General features: G+C 27.7%; 3 protein-coding genes across 3 annotated transcripts; 1 reads left to right on the top strand and 2 right to left on the bottom strand.

Annotated features, from left to right (window-relative positions):
* Window positions 1–2,242, bottom strand: LOC142228944 (2-methoxy-6-polyprenyl-1,4-benzoquinol methylase, mitochondrial-like). The gene is made up of 3 exons (XM_075299470.1): window positions 1,984–2,242; window positions 850–1,252; window positions 1–235 (listed from the first exon to the last, which is right to left on the bottom strand). Exons 1-3 carry the CDS (start codon window positions 2,183–2,185, stop codon window positions 142–144), a joined length of 699 nt encoding a protein of 232 aa, XP_075155585.1. The 5' UTR covers window positions 2,186–2,242; the 3' UTR covers window positions 1–141.
* A 6,159-nt stretch (window positions 2,243–8,401) lies between these two features.
* LOC142228715 (2-methoxy-6-polyprenyl-1,4-benzoquinol methylase, mitochondrial-like) lies at window positions 8,402–9,589 on the bottom strand. Its single transcript, XM_075299211.1, has 3 exons — window positions 9,326–9,589; window positions 8,851–9,269; window positions 8,402–8,789 (listed from the first exon to the last, which is right to left on the bottom strand). Exons 1-3 carry the CDS (start codon window positions 9,504–9,506, stop codon window positions 8,487–8,489), a joined length of 903 nt encoding a protein of 300 aa, XP_075155326.1. The 5' UTR covers window positions 9,507–9,589; the 3' UTR covers window positions 8,402–8,486.
* Window positions 9,590–9,914: 325 nt separating this feature from the next.
* LOC142228711 (uncharacterized) lies at window positions 9,915–12,225 on the top strand. Its single transcript, XM_075299207.1, has 3 exons — window positions 9,915–10,406; window positions 10,953–11,228; window positions 11,285–12,225. The coding sequence occupies exons 1-3, from the start codon at window positions 10,006–10,008 to the stop codon at window positions 12,186–12,188; spliced, it is 1,581 nt and encodes a 526-aa protein (XP_075155322.1). The 5' UTR covers window positions 9,915–10,005; the 3' UTR covers window positions 12,189–12,225.
* Window positions 12,226–13,500: the final 1,275 nt, after the last annotated feature.

The raw sequence follows: 13,500 nt of genomic DNA, 5'->3' as shown, positions 1-13,500 counted from the left end.
TTTTATATTATTTTTTTTTTTGTTTATTGCTTTATTTATAATCAAATTATATTAAATATAATAAATACTGTTATTTTCCAAGGTAACGGAAATTTGAACTAAATTAATTTTTTTATATTAAAGAGAATGTCTCATGATCGACTAAGCATTTCTATGGGCAATTTTCCAAATTATTAAATTCCAAACACAAAAAATAGTCACCAGGTTGTAAATTAGGTTAGGTTTTTCATAACATCTAGAAATAGAAAAAATAATAAAAATATATTATTAGAAGATAATATTGTGGAATTTTTAAAGTCACACGAAAACATGAATAAACATTTTATGTCACAAAATTGACCCCAATTAATTTTTAGTTGGAATGTCTTAAGTCACAGAAATAATAGTCAAAACGAAATCAAATAAAAAAATTAATTGCTACAATTATTAAACAATAAAATTTTTGATTGAATATTTTTGGAAATGAAATTAAAATTTTAATTGGAAATTTATGTGCTTTTAGAATTATACTAAAATTTTCTTCCGATTTTAGTTTGCATTGAACTTATTTGTATAATAATTGATTTTTATAAATAAGTTTAATACATAAAATTTTAGAGCCATACTCCGAATAAAGAAAATTTCATTAAGCTGGGGAAAATTTATTTTTTTAATTTAAATGTATTTAATTTTAGTTGTTTAAATTTTCCCCAGCAGACAATGTTTGCTATTTCAGCAAACTTTTTATAGACTTTTTGTTGTTTAGCAGATTTTTCTGCTGTGCCACTAACAAATTTCTTTGAGAGTACAAATTTAATAAGTGTTAAGAAATTCTTGAAAAACAATTTAAATATACCATGAATTACTTACTTGCTTATATTTTTAACCACTTGTAGCCACAATGACTTCGTAAAATCATTCAAATTTTTATCCGTAATCGATAAGTTCTCTGTGTTACCGCATTTCCATTGTATGGATATATTACATCGAATCTGTTCGCTTGATACCAAATTGCAAGGATTTTCTTTATCCATTTTCAATGTGATTCCTTGGTTATTCAATACTGCTACATCAGGTTTAAAATCATTGAAATTTTGTAATTTTTTAAGATATTTTAAATCTATGAGTGATATATCTGCCTTGGCACCATTTATATCGTTGCCATTTTTCTCATATTGTACTAAAATATCTCGCCATAAACGAAGTAAAATCAAAGATACTGCATCTAAGATCTGTTCATAGGAGTTGGCCATATCCATAAATATTTTTTGAACTGCAATACAGAAAGAAAAACGAGAATTGAGAAAATACATTTTCAGTTTTTTTAGTTAGTTTAGGTTTTTTTTTTTAACGCAATCAAAAATGTAATTTTTTTTTAAAGCTCAATTAGAGAGTATAAAGATCGATTCTTATTACATTTTTTTTTTTTAATTTTATTGTTCGAACATCAAATTTAAGTTTCAATATGTTCAAATTGGCTATCTTGGACACGAACTATGGCCTTCAAACAGCCTAAAGAAAATTTTGTTAAAATTTGATTCCTTTCTATTGGAATAAATTTTATTTGTCATAATTTTATTTATATAGAAATTTTTGTCAACATCTTACTTGTAAAGAAAATTTTATCAACATGTTATTTCTAGAGAAAATTTTATCAAAATTTTATTTCTAGAGAAAATTTTGTCAAAATTTTATTTCAATAGAAAATTTTGTCAAAATTTCATTCATACGGAAAATTTCCTGAAAATTTTGTCAAAATTTTATTTCTATAGAAATATTTTTAAAAATTTTATTTCTATAGAAAATGTTGTCAAAATTGTATTTCTATAGAATTTTTTTCAAAATTTTATTTCTATAGAAATTTTTTTTCAAAATTTTATTCCTAGAGAAAATTTTGTCAAAATTTTATTTCTATAGAAAATTTTTGTCAAAATTTAATTTCTTTAGAAAATTTTTTCAAAATTTTATTTCTATAGAAAATTTTTTTGATTACAACAAATTTACCTTTTCTTTCTCTCATAAATCCTGTCATGGCTTGGCTATTAACATTTTTGTTAGACACATCTGAGGGATTTATTGCCTCTGGATCCCCATCGATGTCCTTTATTGCTGCTTGGTATGATTGATGTTGAAATCTCTTTACAATTCGTCCATATTGCATATTATTATTTAATAAATTTAATTGTAATATCCGTGTAAAGCGCATATTGTAACCGGAGCTATACAACCGTTCGAATTCAGATTCTGCATTTATTTGAAATAATCGCAGAATATGGATTTTCTAAGTAGACAAGAGGCGTGTGTTCGTACACCCTACATTAGAAATAATGAGCATTTTGAGTATATGATATCGTTTACCACAATTTTATTCCCATAGAAAACAAAAAACAATTTATTTCTATAGAAAATATTTATTTCTATAGCAAATGTTTACAAAATTTTGTTTAACACATTATTTTTGTAGAAATTTTTTCCACATTTTTTTTTCTTTTCAAAATTTTATTTCTATAGAAAATTTTGTAAAAATTATATTTCTTTAAGAAATGTCATTTCTATTGAAAATTTTGTAAAAATATTTCTATTGCCAATTTTGTCACAATTTTATTTCTTTAAGAAATTTTGTCAAAATTTTATTTCTGTAGAAACTTTTGTCAAAATTTTATTTCTGTAGAAAATTTTGTCAACATTTTATTTCTATAGAAAATTTTGTCAAAATGTTATCTCTATAAAAAATTTTGTCAAAATGTTATCTCTATAAAAAATTTTGCCAAAATTTTATTTCTATAGATAATTTTGTCAAAATTTTATTTATATAGAAAATTTTGATAAAATTTTATTTGTATAGAAAATTTTGTCAAAATTTTATTTCTGTAGATAATTTTGTCAAAATTATATTTCTATAGAAAACTTTGCCAAGAATTTATTTCTATAGAAAATTTTGTCAAAATTTTATTTCTGCAGCAAATTTTGTCAAAATTTTATTTCTATAGGAAAATTTTATCAAAATTTTATTTATATAGGAAAATTTTGTCAAAATTTTATTTTTATAGAAAATTCTTTCAAAATTTCGTTTCTAAAGAAAATTTTGTCAAAATTTCGTTTCTATAGAAAATTCTGTCAAAATTTTATTTCTATAGAAAATTTTGTCAAAATTTTATTTTTATAGAAAATTTTGTCAAAATTTTATTTCTTTAGAAAATTTTGTCAAAATTTTATTTTTATAAAAAATTCTTTCAAAATTTCGTTTCTAAAGAAAATTTTGTCAAAATTTTATTTCTGTAGATAATTTTGTCAAAAATTTATTTCTCTTGCAAATTTTGTCACAATTTTATTTCTTTAAGAAATTTGGTCAAAATTTTATTTCTGTAGAAACTTTTGTCAAAATTTTATTTCTGTAGAAAATTTTTTCAAAATTTTATTTCTATAGAAAATTTTGTCAAAATTTTATTTCTATAGAAAATTTTGTCAAAATTTTATTTCTATAGAAAATTTTGTCAAAATTTTATTTCTATAGAAAATTTTGTCAAAATTGTAGTTCAATAGAAAATTTTGTCAAAATTTTTTTCTATAGAAAATTTTGTCAAAATTTTATTTCTATAGAAAATTTTGTGAAAATTTTATTTCTATAGGAACATTTTGTCAAAATTTTATTTCTATAGAAAATTCTTTCAAAATTTCGTTACTAAAGAAAATTTTGTCAAAATTTCGTTTCTATAGAAAATTTTGTCAAAATTTTATTTCTACAACAATAAAGAAATAAAAAAATATGTGAAATTATGGTCCATTATTGATGACTAGAAAAAGAAATGATTTTTATCATTGAATACATTCTTTTAAATGAAGAAAATGTCTTCGAGAAAATTCCTTAGTAGAATAAGAAAACTTTCTTAAATGAAGCGGAAGATGATTCCAGATTCTAGCGACACGCAATGTAAAAGATCGATCACAAACAGCCGTATTAAAGCGAGGGAAAATTATCTGCGGATTTCTGATTGACCTTGAAAAAATAAAACGGCTTCGGAGCAGAGGTGGAGAACCCGAATTTACTAGCCTATAAAACAACATCAAAACCTTATGCTCAATATACATAGGAAAAGGCATCCCTAGAAACTCTAATACACTGCCCGAAGTGTGATCATTGCGCCTTAAAGAGAAAACAAACCGGACAATCATATTCACTATTCGTTGTAGCCTACTAAAACAAGCCAAATTCGCACCTGATACTACTTCAATATAGTAATTAACAGAAGACATTAGTAATGAAAACCCCAATATCTTCCTAATATGAACTGGCATAAACAAATTTAGCGAGTAAAGCCTCCGAAGAGTGGACATAACTTTCGAAAAAATAGAGTCAACATGATGTTCAAAACTAATTATGGCGTTTTCTTTTCTTGTAAAAAATGCACACTTTTTTTGCATTTTGCCCGGAAAATGTACTCTTTAGGTTCTTTTCTAAAAAAACAGGCAAAAGTGCGAAAAGGCTTCGAATTCTGTTGTGAAAATAGCGCCACGCATAGAGGCAAATTACGGGCATTTTCAGCACTGCCAACAAACGAGAGTGCTGCGATTGCCCTGTTTCCTTCTTTGAATTCTTTTCTGCCCGCTGAAATGATAGAATTTTTTTAGGTTGCTGGTAACATTTTAAAAATGCGCATTCTGTACAGACAAAATGAAGGCAAAGCACTTTTTTCAGAAAAGAAAACACCATAAGTCTCCTATCCAACACTACACCAAGACATCTCATCTCAGCAACGAAAGGGACTCCATAACCATTGACTTTTATATTCAATTCTACTTCATTATTTGTATGAGAAAAGAACATAGCTCTAGATTTAGAGTTATTTATGACAAAATCATTATCACAAACCCACCGACTAACATGTTCCAAAACATGATTAATATTCATCTCAAGTTGTAAAGTAGAAGTACTACTGAAAAAAAGATGAATATCATCCGCATAAAGAAACGGAAAACATTCACCAATTGAAGACGAAACAAAAATATCATTCACATACAATATAAAAAGCAGTGGTCCAAGAACGGATCCTTGTGAGTCTGCAGGCAGTATCAGAGAAATGAAACTGAGCTCGAAGCTTCTGAATCAATTTCGAATGGTTCATCCTGTCAAATGCCCTTGATAAATCCAGACCAACTAAAACTCCATATTCACCACATTATTTCTATAGAAAATTTTGTCAATATTTCGTTTCTATAGAAAATGTTGTCAAAATTTTATTTCTATAGAAAATTTTGTCAAAATTTTATTTCTATAGAAAATTTTGTCAAAATTTTATTTCTATAGAAAATTTTGTCTAAATTTTATTTCTATAGAAAATTTTGTCAAAATTTTATTTCTATAGAAAATTTTGTCAAAATTTTATTTCTATAGAAAATTTTGTCAAAATTTTATTTCTATAGAAAATTTTATCCAAATTTTATTTCTATAGAAAATTTTGTCAAAATTTTATTTCTGTAGCAGATTTTGTCACAATTTTATTTCTATAGGAAAATTTTGTCAAAATTTTATTTTTATAGAAAATTCTTTCAAAATTTCGTTTCTAAAGAAAATTTTGTCAATATTTCGTTTCTATAGAAAATTTTGTCAAAATTTTATTTTTATAGAAAATTTTGTCCAAATTTTATTTCTATAGAAAATTTTGTCAACATTTTATTTCTATAGAAAATTTTGTCAAAATTTTATTTCTATAGAAAATTTTGTCAAAATTTTATTTCTATAGAAAATATGGTCAACATTTTATTTCTATAGAAAATTTTGTTCAAATTGTATTTCTATAGAAAATTTTGTCAAAATTTTATTTCTATAGACAATTTTGTCAAAATTTTATTTCTATACCAAATTTTTTTTAATTTTATTTCTATACAAAATTTTGTCAAAATTTTATTTCTATAGAAAATTTTGTCTAAATTTTATTTCTATACAAAATTTTGTTAAACTTTAATTTCGATAGAAAATTTTGTCAAAATTTTATTTCGATAGAAAATTTTGTCAATTTTTTTTTCTATAGAAAATTTTGTCAAAATTTTATTTCAATAGAATATTGTGTCAAAATTTTATTTCTATAGAAAATTTTGTCAAAATTTTATTTCTATGGAAAATGTTGTCAAAATTTTACTTCTATAGAAAATTTAGTTGGAGCGGAATAAATACTAATATAAAAAATACCAAACTGTATATTGTAAATTAATTGTTTTTTTTATAAGTTTTTGAAATAATTCTAATCAGAAAAGTGATTGTGTAGTGTCCACATGGCTCGCATATGGTAGGTTATTTACCTTTTCCTTATGTAGAAATGTATGAAATAAAAAATTAATTGATAACTGACCCATTATAGTTATGCCTATGGGGTCGGGATCTGTACCATGTCAGCAAAATTCTTTTCTATTTATACATTTTTCAAATGAAATCTCTTATTAAAAAAAGTGCTTGACAGATCAAAGTAGGCATTTTATAATAAAAAAATCATATGATACCTAACGCCATATTGGTATTTTTAAACCAACCAATTACAATAACAAAAACTATAAACAATTTTTTCGTACAAACCAAGGGATTTGATGGTTAAAACTTATAATAAAATTTTCAAAAATAAATAAATAAAATCAGTTATAACCCTTTTTCGGATCTGGCCAGGTGTGAGTATACAACCATATCTAATCCAATATTGTACTAGACCAGAAAACATTTAGTCACATCCATATTTCCAAAGGTAAAATTTATTTCGTTTTCTTAACATCGTAGTTACTAATTGCGTCTCATAGGCAAAACAATAAATAGCTATAAATATTAACCCAGGGTTAAGTGGATTCCGTACTTTAAGATGTAACCTAGCACAGATAGCAAAAAGGGTCCACTTATATATAGGTAGTAAACAAATTTCTATTTCTCAAATAATTAAACTGATAAGATGATTTTGCTATAGTATCAGTTACAGGTACAAAAAAAAGCATTGTTTTTTTTTTGTTTGGAATAATTTACAAATTTTATGAACAAACCCCTGATTTTGAACAAATAATCTGATGGTATTTCTACAGTTTAAATAAAATGTTTACGAAATTTTCTTTGGAATTAGAAGGTTGAAAATTTTTTTCGATAGAAATAAAACGTTGACACAATTTTCTATAGAAATAAAATTTTGACAAAATTTTCAATAGAAATAAAATTTTGTTGTTTTTGATTTCAGCTTAAAACCATGCATTGACTAAACTACAAGTGTAGCTTAACCAACAGAGGAAAAGAATGTTTGTCAAATTTATTTGGGCAAAGTCCTATAGACTGCAAGATGGTTGGATGGACGCACGTTTCTGAATTACCACATTCCTCATCAGCATCCTCTACTTGCAGCAAAACTATCAATTTTTGACCCAAAGTGAACCACGCTTGAACCTTCCGAAAAAAGGTTTATGATAGCCGGCCTTTGCGTCCATCCAACCATCTTGCCGTCTACAGGGCTTTGCCCAAATATATTATTAAATTATCAAAAAGAAATAAAATTTTGACAAAATTTTTTATAGAAATAAAATTTTGACAAAATTTTCTAAAGAAATAAAATTTTGACAAAATTTTCTCTATAGAAATAAAATTTTCTATAGAAAAAAATTTTGACAAAATTTTCTATAGAAATAAAATTTTGACAAAATTTTCTCTATAGAAATAAAATTTTGACGAAATTTTCTATAGAAATAAAATTTTGACAAAATTTTCTATAGAAATAAAATTTTGACAAAATTTTCTATAGAAATAAAATTTTGACAAAATTTTCTATAGAAATAAAATTTTGACAAAATTTTTCTACAGAAATAAAATTTTGACAAAATTTTCAATAGAAATAAAATTTTGACAAAATTTTTCTATAGAAATAAAATGTTGACAAAATTTTCTATAAAAATAAAATTTTGAGAAAATTCTCTATAAAAATAAAATTTTCAGAAAATTTTCTATAAAAATAAAATTTTGAGAAAATTTTCTATAGAAATAAAATTTTCTATAGAAAAATTTTTTGACGAAATATGGAATAGAAATAAAATTTTGACAAAATTTTTTATATAAATATATTTTTTTAATAAGATTTTTTATTTTGTAGTTTTTTGGTAAAATTTTCTTCCAATACTCTAAGTATTTTTGGCTAGAGTGGCAACCGTGTTTTGAAGAGAGTTTTTCAAAAATTACTTCAAATCGGTTCATGATTATATATAGGCCCCTTATAAAACGATCCTAAGAATTTACTTTTTGAGTCTTCTGGGGGAACAAATTTCTTCCCATTTGGTTAAAATTTGGCGTGATGTATACTCTCTAATAAGCATTTTAAATTTTCGTGAATGGGCGAGCCTAATGTGAATGGGCTACAAGAGTATTCACTATAAAAAAGTATTGATTTGAACAAAAAAAAAAAAACATAAATATTAGTACAAAACTTTATTCATTTTTTTTTCTAAGCTTTTGCAAACCTTATAAAAAAAACTAATTTAACGAAGTCGTTACTTGTTTATAGTTTAAAACCAGAATGAATACTAACAACACCAAATGTTAGATTCTCATAACGGACCAAATCGAATCCAGCTTCTTCAATCATTTCTTTAAAAACATCTTGTTTTGGAAACTTTCGTATACTTTCGACTAAATATTGATAGGGCTGCCATTGTCCAGCTAATATTTGGCCCATAGGTGGTATGACATTAAATGAATATTGATCGTATAACCATTGCATTGTGCTACTATTCAAATGACTAAACTCCAAGCACATGAAACGTCCACCAGGCTGTAAGACACGATATGCTTCACAGAGTACCTGCGAAAAAAATAAAAACGATAATTACCATATCCCAATAGTGGTCATAATATCCCCATACCCTATCTATATGAGTACAATTTCTAATACCAAAAGCTATTGTATATGAATTAAATGAGTTGTCTGGAAATGGTAATTTCTCAGCATTGGCCACCTTCCACTCAATGGTCATATTTGATAGTTTTTCTTCGGTTAAACCCAGATTTTTGGCTCTCTCTTCTCCCACGCTTAGCATGTGTTCATTTATGTCTGAGACCGTTACATGACTTTTTAATGCTTTTGGATTTGTTTGCTTTTGCAGATATTTTAAAAATCTAAAGGAAATGTCGCCTGTACCTCCAGCCACATCTAGATGCCGAGTACCATGCTGTGGTCCCAAACGTTCGATGAAAATATCTTTCCACACACGATGTATGCCCATTGACATAGCATCATTCATAATGTCATAGGACTTTGCTACATCTTCGAATACCTTGTGCACTGTAATTAGAGAATGTCAATAACAATTTCCACTTTATATTATTATAATATCTTACCTTTTTGTTCTTTTTCACTTTCCTTCACTGTTTGAAATCCAAAATTAGTTGTACCTTCTTGATCGTTTGTTTCGGTGGCCGGTGATGTTTGATGACTTCTGTATATACTCAATATACTGAAACGATGATGGTTGCCTTTAATTTGTTTTAAAGAAGTCGCAAGTTTTCGAGTGATATTCATTTTTCAACTTGTTTATTTAACATAAGGTAATTATTAAGTAACTTCAAACTCTTGTCTTCTTCAGCTGTTTTATTTGGTGTGCAAGAAATGTTGCCAGATATGCTAAAGAAAATTCCTTGAACCGTTATTATCGATTGTTTACATTTTACTTCCATAAGAAATACAATGCAAATTGTGTTTACACGTACACAAACCAAATTTGAGAATACCAAAAATAAAAAAGACTAATTTTCATTGTTCATTGCATTTTTGTTTTTATTTATTTTGTTTTTCACTCGAAAAAGAACGGTAATAAAGTTATTTTTATGATTTATCAATTCCCATAATTTGTTTCATTATCCAATATGGGCAACCCTAATGCGATCGATAAGGCTGTTGTTTGTTATGATTTCTCTTCGTAGTAATATCTGTCATTCAATGTCAATGCATTTTTGGAGCAAATTCTATTCATTCTTAAACAAATAATATTTACTATAATAATAATCAATTTAATCTAAGGATGTCCTCCAAGGAAGCAATATCCAAGTGTCGAGCGTGTATGGGCCCGCTTTTTAATTTCTATCAAATTTACGATTATGTGGATGATAGTAATCGTATTGTGGATATGTTAGATGTTGTAGTTCCTCAAATTCGCATTAAAGAATCCCAACCTTTTTCCCATCTTATATGCCAGACGTGTGTTGAAAAATTGGTAATAGGCTATAAATTCCAACGTCAGTGTATCGAGAGTGATAATCATCTACGTTGTCAATTGGGTGTGTCACCACTTGTAACTTACATGAAAGATGATTCTCTAATGCAAACAAATATAAATATGAACACATCTGTTAGCACGGCTCCAACTCCAATGAAAGTTGTCAATCAGGTGGAAAGGTGTACCGATAATCAAGGAATACCTAGGTAAATATATAATTAAACCACATGATACCAAATCATGGGGACTTTATTGATTTTGTCTATTCCGATATTCGGAATCGCAAGAATTTATTTTTCTTTTAACGAAAATTGGAAAATCTCTCGGATTCCACTACAATTTTAATTTGGAGTTCTCCTTAAAGAGAACTATATTACAAAGATTTAAGTTAATAAGATTCAGGGTTAAGAAATTGTGGCCAAATGAAATTTTTGCGATTTCGGAATTTCGAAACTTTTGGGGTATATGTTATCCACTAATCTATGGTAAATACACTCCACCAAAATTCAGTTTACTATATTGCTGTATTATTTCTTCCATAAAGTACACTACGGCCAGTTCCACTAACGAAAAAAAAAAACGTTGTAAGGCTCATTTATCAAAAATTCAACTCTTTGTTCCACTATTCTTTTGCCTCAGAGAGAGAGATAGAGTCTCGTCTTCCCTTAAGTGTTTTAAAATATATAGGACACTTGCTGCTTGCTAATTTAATATTTCTAACGGCTTTCTAAAGGCTAAATTTATATTTTCAGCAATAAAAATACAAAATTTGAATGCAACGAATGTGGCAAAACATTTGATTGCATGTCCCGGCTAAAAGGACACTTAACCCTGCACAATAGAAAACGTTCGGAAAAGGCAAACAAAAATTCCAAACAAACGAATATTGCAAATTCAAGTAAGGAGAAGAGTTTAGGAGGACTTGAGGAAGCCCCAGCTGTTTCACCCAACTTATTTGATAAGCCCACCGAATATATTCTTAACAATCCGGCATGGATGGAAAACACAGACAATTCAAAAGATGAATGGTAAATATTGAAAATCTTGGATATGTAGATTAAATTCACCATCTTTTTATTTCCAGCAATGAAAAGTTTAAAACCGATCCTTCCGATACTTCGATAATAGGCAATACGAAAAAACGTAAAAGAAAAGAGGAAACATGGAAGAAAAATGTCCTTAAAACAGCAAGAAATTCTGGCAAATCTTATGAATCACATACGCCCGATAAAAAAGTTCGATGTGAAAGAAAAATTAAACCTCCTTGTTTGGAATCATGCAAACTGAAATGTACAACAAAACTAAATGAAGAAGAACGAAAAACGATTTTCTCTAACTTTTGGAATTTGGCAAATCTGGAAAAACAAAGGCAATATATAGCTAATAACACAGAACCCATTCAGCCCAAATATCGCTATGTTCGGGGAAATGGAACACGAAAACCCCGCATTATGAATAATGCATTCTATTTTCGACTTGGAGAAAAGAAGATAAGAGTGTGTAAATTATTTTTCAAAAACACTTTGGACATAAACGATCGTAACATATGTACGGTGCTATTGAAAAAACACAAAGTAGCCGATACCATACTTGAAGAGGATAAAAGGGGTAAACATGGCAACCACCCTCGGCTAGATGAAAGTATTAGAGACGAGGTTAGAAATTATATTACATCAATGCTGAAAACCGAAAGTATATCATATCGACCAAATAAAACAAAACATTTCATAGATGGCACAAAAACAATTTCCGGTTTCTATAAGGACTATCTTCAGAGTTGCGAAAAGAAAAATGTTGCCAGCACTAATTACACACTGTTTTATAAAATCTTCAAAGAGGAGTTTAACATTACTTTCTTACAGAAAGACATAAAGAAAAAAGTAAATAATGCCGTGAAGGTAACTACTAAAATCGAAGAAATGGATAAATCACAGATTACCGAGAAATATGATCAAAATCTTATAATGAATTTACTTTATAACAATTAGATTTATAATAATAATAAAAACAAAAGCTAAAAAATAATTGTAATTAAGCTACAGTACTATTAGAGAGCTGGAATATAAAACAAACCATATGTGATTCTTGAAAATACGTGGGCAATATTTTATTAACTTTAATTTGCCAATTTTGCCTATTTATCCGCATTTTGACGATGTTTGGCTCAAAAAACAGCAGTTTCCGATTTTCCCCTCGAAAATGACGATATTTACTCCGTTCAAAAATTTGGGAAAATCAAGCGAATTCGAAATCTTAACCGATTTCGATTAAATTTTGCTTACTTCAACGGCCATTTTCATGTAGCTCCGTTAGGCTTTAACTGCCAGTTAACAGGAAGTAAATTGCAAATATCTTCTCTCCATTTAACTTTAACTTAAAAATTTTCATCAGTTAAGTTCCTAACTGGTATATGGAATATATGCAAGATGACAGCTTCGTCCATAATAGGTTCAAAAATTGGTTAGTTAACGGAACACTTAATTATCTTTTCATGATGGCAAATGTTCGATGGGAGAATTGCAAGGGTTGTAACGACACCAAGCAAATATGGCCCCATTTAAACTTGAACCGCACACTAGATATCTGCTATAACGGGTCGCTGCCTGATAGGCGAATTTGCAAAAACTATTGGTGCGAAGTATAATGACTATTGTATGAGCTGTCATGATGCGGAGGAAAAGGAATCAATTAAACACCTCTTGTGTGAGTGTCCTGCATTTTGTGTAAAGCGCAAGCAACTTTTAGGAGCATATAGCTTCAGATTACTGGCGGATCTGGAAAACGTTAACATAAGCAGTCTGCTAATGTTTTTGGAACAATCTGGTTGGTTCAACAGAAGAAAATAATCGAGAAGGTTCAACGGTTAAAACTAGAAGTGCCCATATGTAATAGGTACTTTTAGTTAAATGTGGTATCACAATGTACTGAATAGTCTAAGTGAGCCTGAAACTTAATCGGGCTGTCACTTTAACCAACCTAACCTAATTACCTTGTATTAAATTTGAAGGCGACTGGTTAGTAAATATGCTCAATACGACCCCATTTGTTGAAAGGGCGTTTTCGTTTCGCAAAAAATATGTTGCCTTAGTGTTACACTACTTTTTCCCTCATTGTATTTTCTCCCAAATGATAGTGTCATTCCAAAGTTATTATTAATTCATAACATTTTGAGTGATACAGGATCCAAAATCTATGACAGTGTCCTTCATATGTGGCAATCAATTTCGAGAATGTTGCACCTTTTTTCCCATCGAAATCGCCATAAATGTGATATGATTTTTCCCCAAATTCAATAGCATT

The sequence above is a fragment of the Haematobia irritans genome, chromosome 3 (assembly GCF_050003625.1).
Source record: "Haematobia irritans isolate KBUSLIRL chromosome 3, ASM5000362v1, whole genome shotgun sequence".
NCBI lineage: Eukaryota > Metazoa > Arthropoda > Insecta > Diptera > Muscidae > Haematobia > Haematobia irritans.
The sequence above is the reverse complement of the archived record's forward strand: the minus strand, read 5'-3'. Positions and strand labels throughout refer to the sequence as shown.

Coding starts and splice junctions, on each gene's coding strand:
- LOC142228944 (XM_075299470.1), bottom strand. CDS start 2,185: ATGCGCTTTACACGGATATTACAATTAAATTTATTAAATAATAATATG. Junction 1,253..1,983: donor ATTTATGAGAGAAAGAAAAG/GTAAATTTGTTG, acceptor TCTGTATTGCAG/TTCAAAAAATATTTATGGAT. Junction 236..849: donor GTGGTTAAAAATATAAGCAA/GTAAGTAATTCA, acceptor TTCTATTTCTAG/ATGTTATGAAAAACCTAACC.
- LOC142228715 (XM_075299211.1), bottom strand. CDS start 9,506: ATGAATATCACTCGAAAACTTGCGACTTCTTTAAAACAAATTAAAGGC. Junction 9,270..9,325: donor AAGTGAAAAAGAACAAAAAG/GTAAGATATTAT, acceptor CTCTAATTACAG/TGCACAAGGTATTCGAAGAT. Junction 8,790..8,850: donor ATTGTACTCATATAGATAGG/GTATGGGGATAT, acceptor TTTTTTTCGCAG/GTACTCTGTGAAGCATATCG.
- LOC142228711 (XM_075299207.1), top strand. CDS start 10,006: ATGTCCTCCAAGGAAGCAATATCCAAGTGTCGAGCGTGTATGGGCCCG. Junction 10,407..10,952: donor GATAATCAAGGAATACCTAG/GTAAATATATAA, acceptor TTATATTTTCAG/CAATAAAAATACAAAATTTG. Junction 11,229..11,284: donor GACAATTCAAAAGATGAATG/GTAAATATTGAA, acceptor TTTTATTTCCAG/CAATGAAAAGTTTAAAACCG.